Source organism: Piliocolobus tephrosceles, chromosome X, assembly GCF_002776525.5.
Source record: "Piliocolobus tephrosceles isolate RC106 chromosome X, ASM277652v3, whole genome shotgun sequence".
Classification (NCBI taxonomy): domain Eukaryota; kingdom Metazoa; phylum Chordata; class Mammalia; order Primates; family Cercopithecidae; genus Piliocolobus; species Piliocolobus tephrosceles.
In genome coordinates this window covers 12,332,869-12,359,700 of record NC_045455.1, presented here as the reverse complement: position 1 = coordinate 12,359,700, position 26,832 = coordinate 12,332,869, and the positions used below count along the sequence as shown (strand labels likewise).

General features: G+C 37.8%; 1 protein-coding gene across 5 annotated transcripts in view; it reads right to left on the bottom strand.

The window, feature by feature from the left end:
* Positions 1–26,832, bottom strand: part of NALCN (sodium leak channel, non-selective) — a 345,832-nt gene that overhangs the window by 259,865 nt on the left and 59,135 nt on the right. For all 5 annotated transcript variants that reach the window (XM_023218071.3, XM_023218072.3, XM_023218074.3 and 2 more), the window contains exon 7: positions 15,850–16,004. In XM_023218071.3, coding sequence (XP_023073839.1) covers positions 15,850–16,004 — 155 coding nt within the window. The remainder of the gene's footprint in view (positions 1–15,849; positions 16,005–26,832) is intronic.

The window sequence follows — 26,832 nt, the reverse complement described above, 5'->3', positions numbered from 1 at the left end:
GGAAAGTCTAAAAATATAAAAACATAGGCCAGACGTGGTAGCTCACATCTGTTATCCCAGCACTTCGGGAGGCTGAGGTGGGCAGATCACCTGAGGTCAGGAGTTCTAAACCAGTCCGGCCGAAATGGTGAAACCATGTCTCTAATAAAAATACAAAAATTAGTCGGGCATGGTGGTGTGTGCCTGTAATCCCAGCTACTTGGGAGGCTGAGGCACGAGAACTGCTTGAACCCTGGAGGAGGAGGCTGCAGTGAGCTGAGATCATGCCACTGCACTCCAGTCTGGATGACAGAGCAAGACTCTGTGTGTGTGTATATATATGTGTGTGTGTGTGTGTGTGTACATATATATGTGTGTATATATATGTGTGTGTGTATATATATACACATACACACATGGGTTTTAGGTCAATGTGTTGGACTATGCTTATTTAGACACATTTCTCCTTTACCCTCCTCACCCTATGCCAAACTAACACAAGGACATAGATAAAAAGAGAATAAGTTCTGAATGTATAAATTATCTCCAAGCTACATGAGCAAACCATCCAGCAGTCAGAGAGTTTGGGAGAATATAAAGTCAGAGCTGTGAGCAGCAGCTGAAGCCAAATGGCTCACAGAGGTACTTGGAGTCAATATAAATCTTCAGGGCTTCTGGGGCCCAGTAGGGAGAGGAGTTGGGAGGCACCTAATACAAGACAGGAGGTTGCAGCTGAGGTGTCTCTACAAAGCTGAGCGTTACATAGGGTTGTTCTGCATTTTATATGGACTGGAAGAACCCTGGCCTCCAGCTCAGGGAAAAAGCAGAATATTGCTTGACTTCTGTCCAGATCCAAGAAGGGCAAAAGAGTCTCCTAAGAGAAGTCAGAATCCAAGACTTGGGCCAACTGAAGTGTGTGGTCTAATTTTACAGTGCCCCCAAAATGCAAATAGTTCAAGGACCTCTCCTTCCCTGATATGGTTTAGCTGTGTCTCCACCCAAATCTCATCTTGAATTGTAGCTCCCATAATCCCCACGTGTCGTGGGAGGGATTCAGTGGGAGGTAATTGAATCATGGGGGTGGGGCTTTCCTGTGCTGTTCTCATGATAGTGAATAACCCTCACGAGATCTGATGGTTTTATAAAGGGCAGTTTCCCTGCACAGGCTCTCCTGCCTACCCCTATGTAAGATGTGCCTGCCACCATGTAAGACATGCCTTTACTTCTCCTTCATCTTGTGCCATGATTGTGAGGCCTCCCCAGCCACATGGCACTGTGAATCTATTAAATCATTTTCGTTATAAATTACTCAGTCTCAAGTATGTCTTTATTAGCAGCATGAGAACAGACGAATATATTCTTTAAGCCACAAAAGTAACTCGAGTATCAGAAAGAATGGTTGATATCCATGAAACTGCAGCAAACACAACCCCAGTCATAGTTCAGGCCAGAGTACCCCTGAGAAATGAGCTCATAGCCAGTGGAAATGAGTTCCCAGTCAATATTATAAACCACACAAGAAAATGAACTATTATAAAGGAGAGTTGGGAAATATGGATGGATTAGAAACAAATTCTAAAATAAGCATGTTTAAAATGGTTGGTGAGATGAAGAAAAGATTAGAAAGAAAACAGCAAGAACACGAATCTAAGATAAAAGAACAGGCAGATTTGAAACAGAATTAAATAGAAATACTAGGTATAAAAATTACAGATGTTGGAATTGAAAATTCAATAAATGGCAGACTAGACACACTGAGAGAAAATTAAGAGTTCAGCAAATAATTTGAACTTGAAAATATGTAAACAACTCCTAGAGGGATGCAGAATGATAGAAGATCCCTTGTGCATCCAATTGAGGATCCAGAGTGTAACCCAGGGTCCCTGGGTTTTTGGGTACACACTGTGAAGAAGTATCCACTTTTAATTGCTGCCCCTTGAGTTTCTGTTGTTTAAAAACATTCTAGGATGAAGCCAAGTCCCTGCAAAACAAACAACAGACACACAAAAAACTGGTCCCAGGCATCCAGGGATGCCTGAGCTGGAGATGAACTTTGGAGACCTCTTCGCATTACCATACTAAACGCCCTGTCCAGGGAAGAGCTTATGTGTCATTTCCTGTATGGGCAACATATGAAGAAGCATGAACAACAGCTGTGTCTGCCTGCACTCCACCTCTGCATACAGTGGCTCAGCTAAGCAGCCCCCACAAAGCCCTGTTTTCACCTGTGTTTGGGGAGGCACTGCTTTGGGAACTATCTCCAGTGTTCTACTTACTTGTTGCCAGTAATGAAATCCTCTGGTTAAATCCTCCTTGGTTGTGGTCACTGGACTGCCACCTGCCAAGCAACTGAACCGACCCATTGTGTGGTAACAAGAGGACAAGTCAAGAAAATAGAAGGAAGTTAGAAAGCATGATTTAAAGACATGGAGGATAGAATAAGAAATATATGATAAAAACAAATATTAATCAGTATTTCAGAAAATCAAGAATAGAGAGAATGGAGAAGAGAGCTGATTTGAGAAACCTTCCAGAATTGAAGAAAGGCATAAGTCTCATATGCAGAGAATGAGTTCACAGTAGATACAAAATAAAAATCCATGCCTAGGCATACGATACTAACAGCACAAGACAGCAAAGGCAAAGGGTAAATCTTAAAAACTACCAGAGGAAAATGGATATTAAAAAAAACCCCAAATTCACAAAACCAAATTAAAAAAAAAAAAAAGGAAAGTCTTAAAATTAGACCCACGGTAGGCTTTTTATTGGCAGTAATAGATTCCAGAATACAATGAAAATATTTCAGGTTTTATGTCCAATCAATACCAAAGGAGAATTCTGTACTCATTGAAGCTAATTATCAAAAATAAGATAAGTTAAAGCCATTTTCAGAAAAAGTACACAGGAAGCAGAAATATTTAGCCAGGTACAAAATGAAGGTGGCACACTTAATCTATGCTACTGTAGATCTTGTTTAACAAAAGCAAAAATAAAAAAGTAATTCTCTAAAGATTATTTTGCATTACCAGAACTAATAAAAACATTTGTTTCGGAGGTTAGACAAGTTACATAAATGTGAGAAATAAAACAAATGGGGGAAGTGAGACTTGCAGCAAATGTGGAGTGCTTACGCTTCACTTTGACAAAGTCATAGTAAAAAAAAATTGGAAGCAATGTATGTACACACGCACACAGTCAGACAGGCATGCCTGCATCCAGCACATGGCCGTAAGAACTACAACAAGTTAATGATCCATCCTTTCTTCTGAATTTATTTCACCTTCATTTCTTGTTTTATTTTAACATCTCTGTTTGAGGTACATTCTATTTTCAGTACCTATATAGAGTAAGTGCAAAATAACTGTTTGCTGAATATATTATTTATGAATACATCTCATTCTTCTGCTTACTATGAGAAAGCATCTCATATTCTTTAAGAAAGGTTACATCCTCAGAAAAATAGAAATACATCTCACTTTTCTACTTATCTAAAAACAAATCTGATCAATAATAATCTTTATAGTAGCAATTGTGGTAGTGGTTGTTATTTTTGTTTTAATGGTGGCAGCTTATATTTATTAGCCATTCATGATTTATTCTAATATGCTTATTTTAGTTTTAATTTTATTTAGCATATTTAAGTTATTATATTTAGCATGTTAGGTTAGTATATTTAGAATATTTTGCTCTTATGGTTCCAGAACCCCAAGGCCTAAGGGAGTGAGAGCTGAGGGGTAGGGAAGAATAAAGGAGAAAAATGGATGGGCTGTCTCCACTGTCCAGTGACTGCTCAGGATGACCAACTTCTTTTCATAGCCCACGTGGCTCAGGCTAGAAGCACTTTGTCAAAGGCTGGGGGCTTTCTCTCCAGAGAAGGAGGCTCTTCCCTCTTCAGCAGGGTTTTGGCTAAGCAGGGCTCACAGCTGGAACATGGAAGCCCCTAGTGTGCCTGGGTCAGGTCTTCATTAGCCTTGAGGTAAGAGCTGTGTTAGGGCTTTCCTAAATAACACTATTATTATATTTTGCTCCAACTGATTAGTTGGTAAAACTGATTTGATTTCATAGAGTGTTCAGGAAATTATGTTCTACGGGCTGCTCTCACCAGCAGAGAAAGTTTCCTTGACTGTCTATACACGATTTCCAAGCTAGTCTATTCACATGTGTTTCACGTGAGTATCTGGCTTAACGGAGAAGTCCTACGTTCAAACGAACAGTGAAATTAGAGCCTAGAGTTGCATTTGAATTTGGCTTAAATTTTCAATTACTAAATTGCTGCAGAATGATGATTTTTTAAAAGGCAATCTATCAAATATAAAATTCTCATATATAAGATCAGCCAGTCCTCAAGAATATACCGAGTTCAATGAGAGTGAGAAAAGACATCAAAAGAAGTGCCTGAGGCTCCGCTCCCACCTGAGGCAACTGGATCTAATGAACTCATCCAGAAGATAAGGGTAAAACACACACAGGCATGCATGTGTGTGCACACATGATGGCGGGACACATGCAGAACGAAGTAATGAAGTGTCAACTTTGATGCACAAACCTTGGTATCATAGTTCGTCTAGAAGGGAGATGAGTGCTACTGGCAGATCAGGGGGAACTTACCTAAGTAGGTCCTGAAAGGTGAGTCATAGGTGATGTGGGGAGTAGGTGACAGGCATTCCAGGAAGAATGGGATGAACACATACATTCAAGAAGAGAATGGACTGCTGGTGTTCAGAAGAGTACAGAGTACAGAAAACGAAATGCCTACATTATTTTTTCTTTCAATATTTATGCATATTGAAAAAGAATACCTGGTATTTTTAAAAAATTCACTCACGCAATAAGGGCAGGACTATGAATCCTTACTATCTTTTAAAAAAGTAAACAACCAGCTATCTATTGTATTAAAAATGTGCATATCCTGTCACCCAGAAATGGTTTCTAGGAATCTGTTCTAAAGCATAATCATACACGAGCACAGAATGTATATATGCCTGTATTCAACGCAGCGTTACTTATTGCAAGGAAAGATTGAAAATCACTTAAATGTCTATCAGTAAGGGAAGAATGGAAAACATTTTATAACCATGAAACTTACAAACAGGGAAGAAGAAATGAGAAAAGGAAGGAAGAGAGGGAAGGAGGGAGGGAATTATATATGGCAGAATTTATTACTTTCTTAAATCATTAAATCTCTTACATTATTTGAAGTATTACTTTTGCAACTTATTTTAAAATACTTCATTTCTTGTTTTATTTTAACATCTCTGTTTGAGGTACAGACAGATAAACCATAAAAATGCTAATTTCTTGGAATCCACTAGATATTTTCAATGAACACTGTCTTCTATGTATAACAAGAAATAAATAATCACTTTATGTCCTCCAAAATTTACTTTTAAAATTTCCTTTCACTGTCTGATGAAAAACTCCTCTAGTCACTGTCTTTTCTCATCCATTCAACAAGAACTCCTAAACATCTTTCACCAGACAATGCACATCCTTATTTTTAAAAAATCGTGCCTGCAATTTCTGCTTTTAAACTCCTTTCTTCCTAGCATTCTAAATAATATCTGGACATCTAATTTCAGTTTAAGTAAGTCTGTGACCCTGTTTGAGAATCCGATAAACCTAAAGACAGTCCCTTTAAAAATCCTGAAGCACACATTTCATGTAACCTAGGGGCACTTATGATTCAAGACACAGGGATAAAACCCCTTGCATTTGGCTAAGGGTTTTCACAAATATTCCTCATAGGATGTTTCTTGATCTCGTCCTAGATGCAACAAAAATATGTCAGGTTTTCCTTGTTCTATGATAAAGGAATTTTTATCAGAGAGCAAATATAGAATTATCATAGATGAAGCCCTTTTAGTTGAATTCTATTGCCTTAGGTCTCTCTTCCACATGTGTTTTCATAAAAATCACTAAGTAATTCCTATGGGAATAGTAAACATCAAGATAAATGCATCAAACACAACCCTTTGGTGCTTTTTTTCTGAGAGCATTATAAATCTCAATTACATATTTTACAAATTAGTCTTTACTGTGCTTTTTCTTTTATGACTACAATAAAAATGTACATTCTGTAATAAATCATGGTTGTAGATATATAACTTTCTGTTTTCTATTCATTTGTAAAGTTCTCATCTGATATCACATACAGTAGCATGAAATATGGTTTAATATCATTTAACTCTGATGAATCAATTTTTAGCAGCAGCATCAACAAAGTTCAATTTACATCCCACTATAATTTGAATAAAAGTAATTTTCCTTCATGATATTTTATCTCCATATTTAATATCAGATGTAATAAGAGACAAATTATAAAAATAATAGAATACTAATAGAAAAAGATATAGAAAGTTATTTCAAAGTCAAGTAAATCCTGTGTTAAAACTAAAACACTGGACCCGTGTAAGTGGATCCATCGTCAATCCTATTTCAGCAAGATACAGGGGTAGTCCGAAGCACAGAACTCCACCAGTGATGAAAATAATAACTGATATTTCTAAGTCAGTATTTAATAAAACTGATTTATGACCCACACAGGGAGCTGAGTCCATAGCTTATAGTTAATACTACCCAAAGTCAAAGAAGAGAAACACCACAAAAGTAAATAACAGTTACAACATATTTCTCCTTGTAAAAAATACCAGTACCAAATTTCAATACCCATAATTATGTTCTTCAGAAGTGAGTTGAGAATATAGGAAATCTGGCAGACTCAATCACCCTTTACCTTAGTTTTCCGCATTTTCTTGAAAGGCCCAATTAATTTATTGTTGCCAAAAAAAAATTCATGAAGATTTCAAGTCATCATCTTAAATTTGTTCTAAGTATCCAAAATCCACATTTTAACTCCTGTGGAGCTGATGACTTGTAGTTTTCTTATATAATACTTTAAGGAGGATACAGATAGAAAAGCTTTATTTTTTTTTTGTAAAGAAACTAATATGGCAAATATGCTTTATGTCACATTCTGATAAAGAAATTAACTAATGTGGATTTCCAAAATCTTCTTAGATAAATTTGCTGGTTAATTTGTGATAATTTAGAAAGCAAATTTAAATATTCATATCTCAAAGCAAAGAAAGTAAATTCAAATACACAGGAGAAATTAATGCATGTAGCTATAAATTACATATAGCAAACACATGGCTTATCATGGCATTTTGAATTTAGTTCAAATAAGCATAAAACTCACTAAAATATACCAAATAGCATATTTTCTTTTGCTTGCTAAGTTCTCTCCCACATCTCTAGCCTACATGTCTACCATCTAATTTTATATCAAAAGTGGTATTTACTCATTTTTTTCTGGCTTTATCTCTAATCCTTGCCCAGATGTTTATAGCTCAATAGCTTATAAAACTGCATTGCCTCCCAGGTATATTCTTTAATATTTATATTCTTTCATTTAACTAACATGTATTATGCGCCAACTCTCTGTCCCACAGAATACAGAATACAAGGGACTAGACTTAAAGCCAGAGACCAACCCCTTAAGGGGCCATCAGTTTGCAGTGGGCGTCACACTCCTTCACATTTACTCTTTATTTATCTATTTATTTTATTTTATTTATTTATTTATTTTGAGACGGAGTCTTGCTCTGTTGCTCAGGCTGGAGTTCAGTGGCTCAATCTTGGCTCACTGTGACCTCTGCCTCCCGGGTTCAGGCGATTCTCCTGCCTCAGCCTCCCGAGTAGCTGGGATTACAGGCACCCACCATCATGCCCGGCTAATTTTTGTATTTTTGTAGAGACAGGGTTTCACTATGTTGCCCAGGCTGGTCTTGAACTCACGACCTCAGGTGATCTGCCTGCCTCGGCCTCCCAAAGCGCTGGGATTATAGGCTTGAGCCACCGCGCCCAGCCTACATTTATTCTTTTGTCTAAGACTTGTCTAAAGACTTCAGGACAAGAGGGTAGTCACCATGTTGCAAGGTATGCCACTATGGCAGGTCACTATTTTGGAAGATGTGTTTCTTCCATCATCATAATGACACTTTATAATGGACCAGGTGTCCTGACAAGCCATAGGAATGAAGGTTACTCATGGTCGACTTCTCTGGTAACGTAGTAGTTTGTAGACCAAGAGCACAGGCTTTGGCCTCAGCACACAGGGCAGCAAGACTTGGCTTCCAAATGCGGCTGGTGAGAGGCTCTGGGTGAGTACATTCTTGCTCATCTCATTCTCCTCACTCATCAGTTGAGGGATAATGATACCTCATGTGCTTATTTGGAGGATTAAAAACACAATGGATGGAAAACTTTTTCACTGGTGCTAGACACATAATACGCAATCAACAAATGATAACGACAGTTGTCCTAAGTAATGACAGTATTTACAAAAGTAACGACAGTCTGTTGGACAATTAGCCACCATAAGAACATAATGTTTATTATTTCCTGGCTTTACCTTCGATGTTTGTATATATAGAATAGGCAAAGTGATCCACCATATACAGCTCGTGTAGTGTTAAGGGCGTAAGTTTTATGTCTTTTCTATTAGTTATTTTCAGAATGTCTTGATTTATAGTTTATCTTGCTTGTGGGCTTCCTTTGATATCAGCTGTTTCAGTTGAATTTCATTTATTCTGGATTTTTTTGAAAATGGGCTTTTGTCATTTATTCTGATGATTCTAAAGACTAATAAAAAATGCATGATAGCGATTTACTTCCTAAGCGACTTTCCAGGATGAGTTTTATCATCCAATGATATTCATTAGGTTGTTTAGTCCACACTGAACATGTTTTATTTTTTACCTGACTATAAAATGAATGAAGGGTTCAAACCACCACCGGAATAGTTTTGTTCTCATCTTTTGTACCAAATGTTTTACTTTTTAAAAAAACGTCATGATAAGGAATCGCCAGTTCGATGGTGTTTATTTGCTGTGATTTCTTTCCCACATACGATATATTTTGTGTTGCTTTTTTTCTAACTGGCACATAACCTCTGTTTGGACAATGGTCTTCTCCACTAGCATTTCACTAAAGGGAAATAATACTAACATTCTACTAGAAAATTAAGAAAAAAACTAAGCTTTGCAAGTTATTTTTGAATTTTCTTCTTAATTAAACACTATTTTGAGTTGTAAGACGGTTTGGTGGAAACAGCAGGTATGGTGGACATCTGCAAATCCGGAGAAGTGAGTTCAGCCTACCTCTGCCCGGAGTTCTCTGTAACTCTAATCCCACTCACTCTGACTCTCAGATCCCCACCTGTGCCGGTAAAACGCATGACTGTATTATCTGTTCCAGCTCTAAACTTCTGTAATTTCATGTCCATTGTTATTACAGAAAATCACAGAGTCGCCTCTTTTATGTCTCAGCTTGTACGTCTCATATGTTTATGAACAAGTGGGAACAGCGGAAGTAAGAACTGGAAGTGGGGTAAGTATTCAGAAAAGGGAATGCAAATTTTCTAAACAGGGTAAGTTGCTGTGATTTTGTGTCACATCAACAGTGTGGCTTTTAGGATGTTGTCAATCCCCAAACCTTTCCACTGTATGATTCCTACCCACCTCGCCACACATACTTCAATCATGGAATCTCAATGTCTGCTAAACACGTTTTGTGATTTTGCAAGATGTCCTTTAGATTATGTCTACTCCTCAGGAAGCTTGGAACATGGGGAATGTGTGATATCTTGAGTCCACAGGCTAGTGTCTTAGTGGGGATGAGTTAGTTGGGGGTCCTTAGGAAGGAGCTATAGGAAATCTAGCCAGAAATAAAGATGGAAAAGTGCATACATGGAAGAAAGAGACAGAAATAACCAGTATCTCAGTTGTCGTGTGGGCCAGGGAATTACAGAAGGTCAGAAAATAAATCATTTAGTACTGGAACCCCTGCATGTCACAGCATGACTGTGCCTTCTGCTCAATGCCGCAGCCGGTGCTTTACTTAGGCTCTGTGGAAGGAGTGCCTGTTGAAAGGCTGCTGAAAGGCAGAGGCTCAAATCCAGGGGTCACAAATTTGAATGTATAGGGATAAATAAATAAAATTAAACATACGCATGATGCTTCATCAAACTGTAGAAAATTCAGTGACACGGGCTAAATGTTGATCAGATTCTAGAGAGACTGGTCCAAGCACAGAAGTGAGGACATTTGTGAGAGCGGAGAGGAATAATTGATGAATAAAGACCAAACACCACCAAAAATTTGCCTTCTAGAATGCTAGTCACTGATTGGAATAAAATGAAATGGGAGATAGTAGTTAACATAGGCAAGATGCAAGGTTAAGAACACCGTGCCCCGACCGGGCGCGGTGGCTCATGCCTATAATCCCAGCACTTTCGGAGGCCAAGGCGGGCGGATCATGAGGTCAAGAGATCGAGACCATCCTGGCTAATACGGTGAAACCCTGTCTCTACTAAAAATACAAAAAAAAAAAAAAAAAAAACAAATAGCCGGGCATGGTGGCACGCACCTGTAGTCCAAGCTACTTGGGAGGCAGAGGCAGGAGAATCGCTTGAACCCAGGAGGCAGAGGTTGCAGTGAGCCAAGATCATGCCACTGCACTCCAGCCTGGGTGACGAGTGAGACTCCGTCTCAAAAAAACAAAACAAAGCAAAACAGAACAAAAACACCGTGCGCATGCCCCAATGCCTCTCCCTTGCATCAGACACTGAAAAACCTGCATAGTTAATGTCTGTAAACACAGGGAATCAGATCAGATATTGAGTGTGAGTGTGCAAACAGCTATGTCTTGCCTCCCTTGTTATGATGCCATTTTCCCTCAAATAACACAGAGATACATTCATATTTTGCCCGTGCATCTCCATTTCTAGCTCATTCTGTGTGTGCTCTACGCTACATAGTTAAGTGTAGTTTCTCAGTTGCTTTTTACATTAACTCTACAAAGTAAGTCTGTCACTTACCCCATTTCCTAGATGGGGAAATTGAGGCCAGAGAGGTTAATTACCTTCCTAAGGCTGTCACACTAATATAAAGTGGAGTCATGATCTAAACCCCAGGGCCATTCTTTTGAATAACTGCGCTTCAAGCAGACTTTACCACAAAGGAGTCATGTGTCCGTATCAGTTTTAAGCATGCTACAGCAAACAGCATAACTCTACTCAGAGGTTAAAAAATATACTGTCTGTTACTTTTCTTTTGAGAACTATTATCAAGATTTAGAAAGAATTGATTCCAATATTATTACTCATATTGAAATGATTTTTTGGGACATGGTCACAGATAACATTATTTGGATTTTTGAGGTATTTCTAAAGAAAGTAATTTTTGAATTTATCAAACTTTCTCATGACAAGTATGTATATATCTCTATTATACATTCCATATATTGTATAAATGGTAATTTTTTAACTCCTAAGTGTGAATGTTGTGAACATCAACATCATTACACTATCTCCTCCATTTTTCATCTTATCTCTTCTAGATATTCATAATTTGTAATATTTACATTGTATTTTGTAAATCCTACAGTTGTATTAGCTTTGTTCTTACAACATATGTATACTAGAGACTAGCTCATGATAAGAAACTCTTGATTGGCTGAATGTTTACAAGAAGATTTCATGTAAAATATAGTCTCTATGTTCTTGCCTCTTCAAAAATATTCAGAAAGAGCTTGACCCATTCTTTCCCTAAATAATTTGTAAGCATTGTGCCATTACATTTTAGAGTTCCATATTGACATGAAGTTTCAGGCCTCTCTGATGTACCTCCTTATAGCTAACTTGACCTTTTTTTTTTTTTTCCTGGATGCCTAATGAATGTTTTCTTTAGCTTTGATTTCCAACAATTTTACTAAGATGTGTCTCAGTGTTGACTGTTCTATGTTCACTTACTGAGACAAGTTGTATCCTTTGAACCTGTAATTCAGTGCTTTGCCTCCTGCTAAGTTTTTATGAGTTATATATCATGATTTTGTTTTATTGTTTTAAAAGTACCTCAAAGTACTTTTTTTATAGACATGGTCTTCATTCTTTTCATTATGACTTATCTTTGAAATAAATTTTATTAGACCAGATATCTGTCACTGTTTCACTTTGGGGAGGAACAGGGTAATACTGCAGGATAGTGCAACGGACAGAAAGGTGATGTTTCTCCCAAATTCATTTGCTGAATTTTTAACCCCCATGATGATGCTACCAGGAGGTAGGAACTTTGGGTGTGATTAGATCATGAAGGTAGAACCCACATTAATGATATTAGTAACCTTATGAAGGAGGATCAAGAGAGACCCCTTACTCGTTCTACTACGTGAGGACATAGTGAAAAGGTGCCATTCTATGAACCAGGAAGTGGGCCTTCACCAGGCGTGAAATCTGCTGCTGTGGCGATCTTGGACTTCTCAACCTCTAGAACTGTGAGAAATAAATTTCTCTTGGTTATGAGACACTGATTCTATGACATTTTGTTATAACAACCAAAATGGACCAAGATTGAATCGAAGGTTTTTATAACATAGGTGTGTGTGTATGTGTGTGTTTCTTTAGTCCACTGGTTCATAACTCTACATGCACATAAATTAACCACCTGGAGAGCCTTTAAAAGCCATCCAAACCTTGGATAATTCTAAGGTTGTGATTTAATTGACATGAGGATGGTACTTGAGAACCCGTGTTTTAAAAGGCTCCCCAGGTCATCCTAAGTTATAGTGGCCATGACAACCTTCCATTTAGCTTTTATCCCATTCTAGCCAACCCAGATCAGCAGTGTTGGGGCCCATCACAAAGCAGTTGTGTCCCCTCCACTCTATCTCCCCACCAACTGCTTGCAGAAATGAGGGCCTCTGCTTTGTGATGCTGCATGGGGTCCTGGTAAGCCTCCACAATCAGCCTTTGCTCTGATTCCCTGACTCATAACATGAGATGGTTCTGTTCCTCCAGGAACATGCATTATCTTAGAATATTGCTATGCTGCTGGTGCTGTCTGAGATCCGCAGTAGGCAGAATCCGCTCAGGAAGTTTTCTGTTAGACACCCAGTCCTGTGATGTGGTTTGTAGTTACAGTTTTTCAGAGTTCTTAAATATGAAAATTTCATTTCTGTTTCTTAGTCTTCTGGATATTTGGATGATTTTGGGGACATAAAAGGGCAAAAGATGTCTTTACTTTTCAATCTTACAACAGGGGTTCCTTGTCATTTTTTCTATTCCATGACTCTGGCTTTTAATATATTTTAAAATTTGAATTTTTCAACATCATCAGTGTTACATTTTAATGAGACATAAAGCTACTTACGCCAGAAATTTTATAAGTGAATTAAAATTCATGTTTTGAATGGTAATTTGGTTAGTAAGAAAAGGAAATGGGCTCCTTTTTAACTAATCATAATTACTTACATATTCAAGTAATTAGCCAAATTCATATGCATAATTAGGCACCTAATTATGTTTTAAATTCAAATTCATGTATGAAGAGATGATCACATGTGTCTAATAAAATATTTTATTTTCCTAATTTTGGGCAAAACATTGTCTTTTGTTTCCATAAGAACTTTTAAATATAGTAGTTTGTGTATCTACAGAGATACATAATATCAGGAAGTAGCTATCAATTTCAGTCTAAATTATAGTGACCATTTAAAAATGTTTTGGTTATGGTACAAGATCAACATTTCATTATCTAACAATTAGTCATACAGTGATGATGAATTCAATCATCATTTGGGAAAAATAAGCAAACAGATGAAATTAAGCCTGTATAGAAAGGAAGGAGTCATGAGGAATAATGAATATTGCCAACAAAAACAGACAAAATCAGGGAAAAGAACAACAAGAAAACAACTTAATTCTCTACTGTGGCTCTACCTCCTCATACAAACATGCCTGGTTACCAACGAATTCAAAAGGACATACACTTTGTTGAGCCTATTAGTAAATATTTATGGAAGCCTCCCTGTGAGCCAGGCATAACCCTGTGCCCTGGAGACTTGAAGATGAAAAGATGCACTTCCTGTTTTCAAGGAGCTTAAATCCTTGGGAGATAAATTAACAGTACAGCTATAGTAAGATAATTGCTTTAGTAGGGGGCGACTGCCTCCAAGGCAATTTCCTCCTAGAATTGGTCCTCTGGAACCAGCACACTACAAGGAGACTTTTTCTCTCAAACAGAGATTCTACCTCATATTAAGCGAAGCCATTGTAAGTCAGAGTGAAGAAAGATGAATCAACTTGAATATAATGCTGCATTTTGAATTTGGGTACAATCGTTGCATTAAAAATGGTGAGGGTGTGATGTGCTTTAGCTCCATGATTTTAAAAAATCGGAGGATATTTTCTGTAAGGGCAACCTTAACTCTGGGATGGTGACCACTCTCCACAGAAGACATGGACACACTCAGTCCCTAAAAGAAAGAGCTGCAGACTCTGATAAGGCATGCATTCTAGTCATGCCCAGCTGTTGGAACTCCTGAAGCTTATTCCACACAGCGTATCAGCCTATACATCTCGCCTCCCACACCACGTCTGCGATTTCTTCCTCATGCCTAAAAGTTACTGGTATAATTCATGACGCCTCTGTACTTTTGAGACAGAGGGAAGGATTTAAGATCAATTATAAAGCCGGATAAGCTAAGAGAGTATAGCAAATTGAAATTGCTTCACATCAGTTGGCTTCTGGATTTTTATGAAATAGGAGACAATATTATTGGTCAAAAGAGACGGAAGAATCCCATCTAACTATAATGCTTAAAATCAAATATGAGGAAATATTAAAATATAAAGATGAAAACTTGAGATGTTATTTGCAAAACTGAACTTAAAAAGATACCATCGACGGCTGGGCGCGGTGGCTCAAGCCTGTAATCCCAGCACTTTGGGAGGCCGAGACGGGCGGATCACGAGGTCAGGAGATCGAGACCATCCTGGCTAACACGGTGAAACCCCGTCTCTACTAAAAAATACAAAAAAACTAGCCGGGTGAGGTGGCGGGCGCCTGTAGTCCCAGCTACTCGGGAGGCTGAGGCAGGAGAATGGCGTGAACCTGGGAGGCGGAGCTTGCAGTGAGCTGAGATCCGGCCACAGCACTCCAGCCTGGGTGACAGAGCGAGACTCCGTCTCAAAAAAAAAAAAAAAAAAGATACCATCAGCCCACGTTCAGTACTATATTCTATATAGAAGCTGTAACTTTATGGTTCAGCACGTGGGACTGAGACTTGAAGAAAATTTAGTTTAAAAAATTACTCTGATAACAATTCTCAAGGCATAAAATACTTGTTTAGAATTATACATTTTTTGCTTTAATATTACAATATGTGCAACTTGCTTGAAATTATAATAAATACAATGATATCAACTAAATGGCAGATACTAAGTTCTTTCATTATGTATGTAATAGCACATTTTAGGACTTAATAAGGCAAGTCAAGAAGAAATGTACACATGAGTACATAGTTTTCACGCACAAGCATTTCCCATACATTTATTACAGAGTTGATGCATATTCATTAAGTCGTTCATTAATTGTCTTCTAATCAAGGAGCACTTTTCAGCTCTAATGCACTCATCAATACCTAGTATTATAGTTTTAAAGACTTACCTCGCCTATTAGGGTATAGTTACATAGGAGAGGAAACCAAATTTTGTTTATCTTTGAGTCAACCACCCAGAACCCTGTTCAACAAACAAGTATTTTTAAATGCTATTATTAAGAATCAAAATAGTCAAAAATGAGAGATCTGTAACTCCATATAAACACTACTGCCTATATACATACATAATGTGTATGCTATGCACTGTAGGGTAGAATATATTATAAAACAGGCATAGAATTAAAATTTGTATTTGTATTTCTTCTATATGACAGCCAGTCAAAATATTAGTATCAATTATTTAATTATTCTGTCTACTTCATAAACATCATAAAATAGAAACTTAAAATGTATTTTACCAGTAAGACAGACCTATCTCATTAAAGCCACTGTAGCCCAGCTCTTGCCTGCTAAGTCCCAGATCTTCAAGGTCCATGCATTTAAATCCAGGTGGGCACTGGTAGCCTTCTTCTAGCTCTGGAGAGCAGTGTGTGTCTGGAATAGCTAAGCTATTCCAGGTTACATTCCTGTGAACAACACATGAAAGTGTTAAGACAATTTCAACAAACATAAATGTTGATTACAATGAATAATGTGATTACTCTTCATTAATAGCTATGTATCTGGCCAGGTGAGGTTGCTCATGCCTGTGATCATTGCACTTTGGGAGGCACAGGCAGGAGAATCCCTTGAGCCCAGGGGTTCGAGGTTTCAGTGAACTATGATCATGCCACTGCACTCTAGCCTGTGCAACAGACCAAGACCTTGAGAGTTGAGAGACCTTCTCTCTCCCTCTATCAGTACAGCAAAGAGAGTGTATGTGTGTGCGTGTGTGTGTGTCTGTGTGTGTGTGTGTGTGTGTGTGTGTATATATATATATATATATATGGAGAGAGAGACATTGAGAGACCTTCTTTCTCTTATGTTGTAGGTACCAAATAATTGATGACAAGCATTGTTGATGAGGTTCATAGTATTTGTACCACACACTCTGAAACATACAGTCAGGTCAGAATGAAGTGAAGATGGATCATTTGGCCTACATATAAGAATGAGAAATGAAGAGATATACGTGATGTGTCTGTCTAAAATCATATCTTTCTGGCCCACCCAATTGTGGTAATTGGTAATATATATATGAGACCTTGAGACTTTCTCTCTCTCTGTGTGTGTGTATATATATATATGTATGTGATGTTATTTGCAAAATTGTGTATGTGTATCTGAATATAGTTTTAAGATTCATAATTCACAAATGATATTCATAACATTAATTACATATTAAACATTCTCAAATGATATGTGATTCATCTCCACAATGGCTCTTTACAAGAATACTATCACCATGATGGTTTTGCCATTACAGACTGAGACCCAGATAAGCAAAGCAAGGAATTTTTCTACAGATTTGCAGAGAATGTTGACTTGTCTGAGGATTCATTGTGATTCACAAAATCACAATGAGAAGGTGTCTCAAGGTCTTGCTCTGTGGCCTTGTCTCATTGTGGGCACAAATTTTACTTCCCCACTTCTAAGCAATGTTGTATGATGAAAATCATTTTCTGTGCGGTACAAATACTATGAAACTCATCAATGATACTTGTCCTTCTGAGTGTTGGAAGGTGTCTAGTTTAGAAAGAACCATATAAATAAGGAGAAATGGAAGGAACCCAAGGTATCCCATAGGAAAGAGAGATTATGAGGTGATTTAGTGATAGCTCTAGGAATATTAGAATCCTTTAGGTGCATAATGACATAATCCATTTTTATCTTTCTTAAGAATAGGCTGGATATCAACTTGATATAAAGGATTTAGATATGCAATGGCTTTCCTGACAGCAAATATAGATAACATAGGATTGCTGATTGTAGACTCTCATTCTGGGTTTACGTTAAAAATGGACCCCAAATAGCTGCTATCTGAGGTAGCCCACATGGATTGTGCAGAGGACAAAGTCTGGGGTAGATGATTTCGGAAGCCTTCTAAACCCATGATTGTGTTACACTCATTTCCTACTACATCAAAGTTTCTAGGAATTTCTTAAATGGAGAACAACCCTAAGACAGCCTCAGTCACGTCAGTTTATGGCCAAATTGAGGTAGACTTACTGGGTGACTCTTTTTCCTTTAACACCTTCTTATATTCAGTTGCTGCTTCCATCCCTTTTATAATATGCTTTCCCTAAAGTCTGACACCTAATTGTGCAATCCCTTAGCTATTTGCTGCCACCACGCATATACACACGTACATAGTTTTACACACACCATGCCTGGTGATATTTGCCCACTTCTCAGTCATAAACAAAGCTCCAGAAACCTTACCCATGATTCAAACACCCTAAGCTATTCCTTTAGGGTTCTGCCCTTTGTTCACAGCAGGTGAGCTTATCTGTTTGCTGGTGTCAGGAAGTAAGCTGTTAAATCATTGCTCCCTCTAGTCATATTTTAAGATGGTCCTTTGGACCCCATCTGCAAAACCCAAGGGAAAGGCTCTAATTGTGGAAATTACCACAATTGGGGTGGGTCAGAAAGATAAGATTTTAGACAGACACGTCATATATATCTCCCCATTTCTCATTCTTACATGTAGGCCAAATGATTCACCTTTGCTTCAGTCTGATCTGACTCTGTTTCAGAGTGTGTGGTACAAATACTATGAACCTCATCAACGATGCTTGTCGTCAATGATTTAGCACCTACAACATAACAGTAACATGGTAAGGAGACTGGGCTTCTGAGTTTCAGAGTGAGGCTTTCTGGGTTTGATCCCAGCTCTGCCATTTACTGGTTGTGTGACTTAAATAAGGCTCTAAGGGCCTCTAAGCTCAGTTTCCTCATCTGTAAGGTAGAGAGAGTAATCATAATTAAAAGCAAAGCTTGTGTGAGGGTTAAGTAAAGCAAACCAAGTAATGCAATTTGCATAGCACCTAATGTGTTGCAAATACTGTACTCAGTACATGCTTGATCTAAATGATTATTAATCATTGCAATAATACAATGTAGCATAAATCCCAGCATGTAAAAACAGAACAATAAAGACTCGTTAAAAGAGCAGAAACTTTGGCATGTTCATAACACTATGCAGCTAAGAGATACTTTAGATCACCTCGTTCTTCATTTACTCTTGAAGGCAAGGTGAAGTTCAGAGAGGGAAGAGTCTACTAGCCCATCAAAATTACATATATTTTTAATTCCAAATCCTTTTACAAATACAATAGCAGCAATATCTATGATAACACTCTGTCTACATGAACAAGTTTCAAAAAAAAAAAAAAAATCACCTTTAAGGTATTTGGAGAAGAAATTGGACTTTGGAGCCAATCTTCGTGGGTGTGAGTTCTGACCCACTTATTACACGTGTGACTTAAGCATGCTTTAGTTTTCCAAACTATAATGGTGTGAAAATGTCTACCTCATAAGCCTGGGGTGAGATGTTAAGTATTTACATCTGTAAAGTGTATAAAACGGGTACTTGACAGACAATCAATGCTAGCTGTTACTTACTGTTATGACAGTTTGAAAGTTGTAGATTTCCTAGATTCAGACTCCAGCCCTATGTGTACAGCCTCAGTTATCCCACTTCCAAAATGAGGATAGTTTTTGCGTTGTTTGTAGGGGCATGTTAACGATTAAATGAGACAATGTGCAACACTCAGAACAGCGCCAAAAATAAGTTAATCACTGAATAATTGTTAAAGATTATGATTTTTAAGTTAATTTATAAATATTAGAGTACTTTTTCCTTTTTTCTTCCTATTATATTTGTTTTTTCTTTCATATTAGTGCTGATACTCATTTTAAGTACAACTCTCACTAGATATTATTTTGAAGTCTTTGGCTTTGGAGGCAGCAGACTTGAAACATTTTTACCAACATCAAGCTATTAGCAAATGCTTACTAGAAACACATTTATTAGATGATTAATTGCCCTGGAACACACATATCTAAAACCACAAGGTAATTACTGTTTTTAAAAATTGAAATGAATGTCAAGAGTTTCAGAATATATATTTGTTAATCTTTGTTTCATTTTTTTCAGTTAACAAGAATCTTCCAGATTTTATTTTTATTTATTACCCTTAATTATTTCTGTAGTCATTTTCCCTCAGGTACTCTGGATAGAGAACAAGTGACTTTCTGGAGTTTGGGTGGGGTGGATGGAATTCTTGCCCCACCAGGCAAATCCTGGATATAGACAATGATTCTTTCAGTGATAATAAATATCCACTCATGTTTAAATGGGTTTCAAGACCAGCATTTCTTACTCACAGATTTCCTGAATAAAGTATCTATTTGTAGTTTCCCTCTTTGAATTTTTTAGCCCATTTCTGTGACCTCCAAGACACTGAAATTACTCTTGTTCACTTCCATATACTATATCCAATCAGAAGAATTTTAGTTTTATCTTCTGTGACCTCTCAGCAGTGCTCTGAATTGTTGTTTTTGTGGTAGAAAAAATACTGGTCCCCTAAAGATGTCCCCATTCTAACATATGGAACCTGGGAGTAGATAATGTTGCATAGCAAAAGGGAACTAAAGTTATAGGTGTGATTAAGGCTAAAGACATTAAATTTGGGAAATGATCCTCAGTTATCCAGGTGGACCCAAACTAATCCCATGAATCCCTAACAGTAAAGAACCTCACCTCGCCATGGTTGGAGAGAGATGTGAGTATGGGAGGAAGACAGAGATGCAACTCTGCTGGATTTGAAGGTGCTGGTTTGTCCATATTTCTTAGGCCATTCTGCTTTTCCATCTCCTCTAGTCTTGAGCTGACCTTTAGTCGTGAGCTGCTCTGAGCTCTGTCTTGGGCCTTTCTCTTTTTTCATGATAACTCTCCCAGGCAATCTCATTCACTTTCATGATTTCTCAATTCTCTGTCATCCTATACATCGTTGTAGAGTCTTAGAGCTACATGTCCAACTGCTTACTAGATTTCTCCACTTGGTTATACCACAAGTACCTCCAGCTCAATAGGTCCTTTATTCAATTTGAAATCCTAAACCAGAGTTCCCTATCATAACAAATAGGACCAGCTTCCGAACTGTGGAGCAAGCTTGAAGTCTTAGAATCTTGCTTGATACCTACTTCTCCCTCAACCCTCATACGTAATCATCACATTCTCCAACATATTCTCAAAATATCTTTTAAGCTAATTCCATTCTCTCCAGCTCGCTCTCTACACACACTCTTATCTGGCCTCCTCACTGGCCACTCTGCCTCCCACTCTTAGCCTTTCTGATACATTTGGCACGAAGCACATGCAGAGACCCTTCCTAATCACTGTCCTACTTTAACAGTGGCAAACCTGTCACATGGTCTGCAAGATCCTGAAGCATCTGGCTCCTCCCACACTTCAAACACCCCTTTGTACCCCCTTTCCCCAAGTATCCTAGTGTCTGACCATGTTGGCCTTTCCCAGCTCCTGCCTAATGCAGGGTCTTCTCCTCTGCTTGGAAGTCTCTCCTGTTTTCTTTGGTTAACCCCATTTTTGTAGCCTTCAGGCCTCAGCTTGACTATCATTTTCTTGGGGGAGCCACTCCAAGTCCCTTCCACTGGGCCAGGTTTCTCTGCTATAACTTCTCAAGGTACCCTCGCTTTTTGTTTCTGGCACTTGAGACAAATGCAATTCACATTTATGTGGTCATCTGTTTATTGGATGTCTTCCAAACTCAACTGTTCCTTAGTGTAATTTCCAATTCCATGAAGTCCCTGACACAGAGACTATGATAGTTAAATTTAAGTATCAGCTTGATTAAAGTATGGTGCCTGGCTGTTTGGTCAAACACAAGTCTAGATGTTGCTGTGAAGGTATTTTATAGCTGTGATTAACACTTAAATTGATAGACTTTGAGTAAAGCATGTTACCCTCCATAATGTGAGTGGGACTCATCTCATTAATAGGAAAGATTTTGACTTCTCAGCAAAGAGAGGTCACTGGCCTACCCCATCTTTGGCAGAGCCTTTCGCCTGCCACATCATCTTCTGCTGAAATGTCCAGGCTGCCCTGAAGATTTTGGTCTTAACAGCCTACAAAATTACATGAGCCAATTCCTTACAGTAAATCTCTTTACATCTGTATCTATAGACATGTATCTTTTGAGCTAAGCCAACATATATATATACACATATATATAATATGTAAAATATATTCTATATTCTATATTCTCTCTGGAGAAACCTAATATGTAGTAGATGTTTAATAATTATTTTCTGAATGAATGAATGAATGAATGTGTCTTTCTACCATTATTTAAATCTATGGTGAATCATTTATTTGTAAACTACAGAAACTCTTTAATAAGTGGATCCTGTTTTATGCATTTTTAAGTGTAATAATCCACAAATTGCACTGATTTTCAATGTTTTAAATGTCTGGCTTTAGTAGTTTCCATGTATCAAAATGAGTGCTAGAATCCCTGGGAGCAGCCAATTGTTTTTTTAAAAGCCTTCAATTATCCTCCTAGCACATGTTTGCTTGTTTGTTTTTAATTCTTAACAAAATATTCTATTTACAAATAACACTTTGTAGGAGTTTGAGATCTAAGAAAATGTGTTCTAAACTTGTTACTAAAATTGTTGATAATGGCCACAAAAAATACCTCAGGACCTCAAGAGTCCTGTGGTTTTAAGTTATTCACAACTCTTAGTGGTGCAGAGCACCGAGCTGTGTATCACAACACAAAAATGATCATCTCAGTTCAGTGATTAACTCACTTAATTACCTTGGGCGATTCACTTGAAACATTTGAGCCTCAGTTTCCTCATCTGAAAAATGAGAAACTTTCCAGGTGTTTACAAAACAATTCCCAGAAGGACCTCATAATACTTTCATATAAAAGAAAAGGGATATACTTCGAGTGAAAGCACGCGGCCCATAATTCAACATATGCTTCACTGTGCATAGTTCTCCTCTCACCACAAGGCTCACCAATGACAAAGGCAATAGCTTCAGACTTGACGTTAAGATTCCTCTCTTCGTTATTCACAATATCGTCTTTCTCTACATATCTGGAACTACCGTCACTGCTTTTTGCACTGCACTTAGGGCTTCTGTAATCACTGTCATTAATGAATATGACTATGCTTATGATGACTTAGCCTCTTTTCAGAAAATTTTTCCAGTATTCGTAGGGGGCACTTAATTGTATTTGAATGTCTGTTTATTAATTTATAATAATTATTTTTGACAAGCCTACTCTATGCCACACAGCATGCTAGGAATGGAGATGAATAAAAGGAATAAAGTGGACTCAGGGACTTTACTGCTCAGTGTAAGAGAGAATAAAAAAGTAACGACCACAGGAGAGTGTCATGAATGCTTTAAGAGCTATCTATATGCTCCTGATGTTAACTGAAGTTCAAAGCGGAAACATCAATTATGACTATGGGTGGCAGATGGTGGGTACTGGGAAAACCTTGCAATAGGGTGTTGCTTGCAGTGACTATTATTAAAGGATCAACAGGTACTAGTTCTCGGGATGGAATAAACAGCAGAGCATTCTGGGAAGTGAAAATGTCAGAGCCTGCATTTGCATATAAGAGAGAAAGTGAGTGAGAAAAAGAGAGAGAGAGCGTTTCACCTTTTCGCTGGTGAGTGTAGCTGTTTGGTGAGATACAAGGATTGTTAATAAGCAGTTGTTATCGTATAAAAGCAATTTTTAAACTACACTCTTAGAGATTTACAAATTAGGGTAAAAGATAAGGATTTGTGCTATCCTAAATGGATACTGTGACTGATGCAGCATGAGCTGGTTGTAACATGTTTCTAGTATGTGAGAAAGGACAAAAAAGGTCAAAAGATACTCATGAAATAAATTATTACTAAATTTACTTGCTAGATTTTCACAACATATACCTATGATAGCAATTTATACATAGCCATTTTGTTTACATTGTTATTACCTTTTTTGTTAAAAATCTAAAGACAAGCAGGCTAAGAATGACTTCTTGGTATTGAAATTTGATCCATTTGTTGTAAAAGATATTCACAGAGCCCAAGCTACAGTATATTTCTGAAGCTGGCATTCCATAAAAAATTGCCAATGATGTAAATAAGTAAGTAGCCCAACAAATCCACATGCAACAGATAACACTATACTACTTGAGCATTTTGTTTTTCGTTGCATCTGTAAGGCTTCATTTTTATTTATATTGTATGCTCTAGAAATAAATCAAAAATGGAGGAACACAATTCTAAATAAACCCATGGAGAAAATTACACCCACACACAATCATACACAGACACAGGCACAAACTTTTACATTCAAGAGAATAATGAACATAGCCTTTGATACCTTACATGGTGCTTGTCTTGCCTTTTGTGGCAGACATAAAAATTTAGCAAGACATATTATCTTGCTAAAAGCTGACCCCTAGATTGAGAGGTTTTCCCAGTCATTGCATGTACCTACAGAAAACTTAGTCTGGCTGTCATCGCCTTTCAGCTTCATTTCAGACAGTCATCTGATTTCATTTTCACTCCTATTAGCTTCCTCTTGTCAGGATTAATTATAAACTCCTATGAATTGGTCTGGCTAATTCTAACGCTGGATGCTTTGGAAAACGAATCCCACCCTAGAAAGCAAGAGTCTTATTTGCAGAGATAAATCATTTATTGATTTTGGAAAACTTTTAATGGCTCTGCCTGGACTTTTATAGTGGAACTGCAAAACAAGATAAATATTCTGAAGCAGGCAATAATATTGATAATCACACCTCTTTTAATGAACAAGTTAACCTGGCACATTTTTTTTCTAGGAAATAAGTTGTAAAACTAAGTATTTTAATATGATTTTCCTACTCCTTTCACCCATTCCTGAAAGGGTTGGTAGGCAAAGTTATAAAGAATTGTAGCCTTCATGCATAAAAATGGTAAAATTAAGTATTTTTTCAAATATTGTGACTATGAAATTTAAGTGACAATGCAGTACATGATTTTATTTTAAAGGAATATTTTAAATAGTTATCTTCCTATATCTGAATAGCTTTTTAAAATAATACATTTTCCCCAAGTTTACTCCCTCAACTACTTTGCCAATGTAGATAAGGCATAGTGCACCTGACAGGAGCCAGGAGACTGCAGTCGGGTTAGGATAAGGCAATGAGAGGGCACAAACATATTCAAAATAATATCAGAAAAGTTGGTCAGGTGTAGTGGCTCACGCCTGTAATCCCAGCACTTTGGGAGGCCGAGGCAGGCGGATCACTTAAGGTCAGGAATTTAAGACCAGCCTGGTCAACACAGGAAAACCCGTCTGTACTAAAAATACAAAAGTTAGCCAGGTTTGGTAGTGCACACCTGTAATCCCAGCTACTGGGGAGGCTGAGGCAGGAGAATCGCTTGAACCCAGCAGGTGGAGGTTGCAGTGAGCCGACATCATGCCACTAAACTACAGCCTGGGCAACAGAGTGAGATTCCACCTCAAAAAGAGAAGAGGAGAGAAGAGAAGAGAAGAGAAGAGAAGAGAAGAGAAGAGAAGAGAAGAGAAGAGAAGAGAAGGGAAGAGAAGAGAAGAAGAAAAGAAAAGCTAAGCATCAGGACACAGAGCATGCACTGATCAGCTCCAAACTAGAAATGTGACACCGTTTGAGGTTAAAAGGCAATCTGCTGTCTTTGACTTTTAAAATCTAGGCCAAGAGATCCTCACGCAGCAACTTTTCTCCTTTTGCTTTAGGAACTGGAAGATATGGGGTGACAATGTATATGTAAAGAGAGCCGGTTGACATAATGGAAAGGGGCCACCAGAATTTGGGGCCAAGCATAACAGGACTTCAGTTGGTAATTCAGCCAATTAAGTTTGGCGAGGAACAATTTCCTCATCTTTCTCGTGAAGATCAAATTTATGAAACTGCATTATAAATTAGCAATTGTGTATATAAATCACCTCTTACATACTTGGAGGTCAAAATATATTTATGTGAATTGAATGTGATTTGACTGAGTTGTATAGCTGGGGAGAGGCAATTTTTTTCCACTCCAATAAGCTTCTATCCTTTCAACATGGCCAGACACACTAACGGCTCCCTGATATAGTTTGGATATTTGTCCTTGCCCAAATCTCATTGAAGTATACTCCTCAGCGCTGGAGATGGGGCCTGGTGGGAGGTGATTGGATCACAGGGGCAGATCCCTCATGAATGGCTTGGGCCATCTCTTAGGTGATCAATGAGTTCCTGCTCTGAGTTCACAGGGGATCTGGTCATTTACAAGTGCAGGGCACCTCCCCTCCACTATCTCTCTCCCTTGCTCTCATTCTTGTCATGTGATGTGCCTGTTCCCCATCTGCCTTCTGCCATGATGGTAAGCTTCCTGAGTCCTCATCAGAAACTGAGCAGGTGCCCAGGGCCATGCTTCCTGTACAGCCTGGAAAACCATGAGCCAATTAAACCCTTTCTTCTTTATAAAATACCCAGTCTCCAAATTGGATAAAGAGTTAAGATCCATTGGTATGCCATATTCAGGGGACCCATCTCATGTGCAATGACACACATAGGCTCAAAATAAAGGGATGGAGGAAAATTTACCAAGCAAATGGAAAGGAAAAAAAAAAAAAAAAAAAAAAGGAGGGGTTGCAATCCTAGTCTGTGAGAAAACAGACTTTAAACCAACAAAGATCAAAAAAGACAAAGAATGGCATTACTTAATGGTAAAGGGATTAATTCAACAAGAAGCGCTAAATATCCTAAATATATATACACCCAATACAGGAGCACCTAGATTCATAAAACAAGTTCTTAGAGATCCACAAAGAGACTTAGACTCCCACAAAATAATAGTGGGAGACTTTAACACCCCACTGTCAATATTAGACAGATCAATGAGACAGAAAATTAACAAGGATATTCAGGACTTGAACTCAGCTCCAGATCAAGTGCACCTAATGGACGTCTACAGAACTCTCAACCCCAAATCAACAGAATATACATTCTTCTCCGTGCTACATGGCACTTATTCTAAAATCAACCACATAATTGGAAGTAAAACACTTCTCAGCTAAGGCAAAAGAACTGAACTCATTACAGTCTCTCAGACTACAGTGCAATCAAATTAGAACTCAAGATTAAGAAACTCACTCAAAACAACACAATTACAAGGAAATTGAACAACCTGCTCCTGAATGATTCCTGGGTAAATAATGAAGTTAAGGCAGAAATCAAGAAGTTCTTTGAAACCAATGAGAACAAACAGACAACGTACCAGAATATCTGGGACACAGCTAAACAGTGTTAAGAAGGAAATTTATAGCACTAAATGCCCACATCAGAAAGCTAAAAAGATCTCAAATGGATACCCTAACATCACAATGAACAGAACTAGAGAAGCAAGAGCAAACAAATCTAAAAACTAGCAGA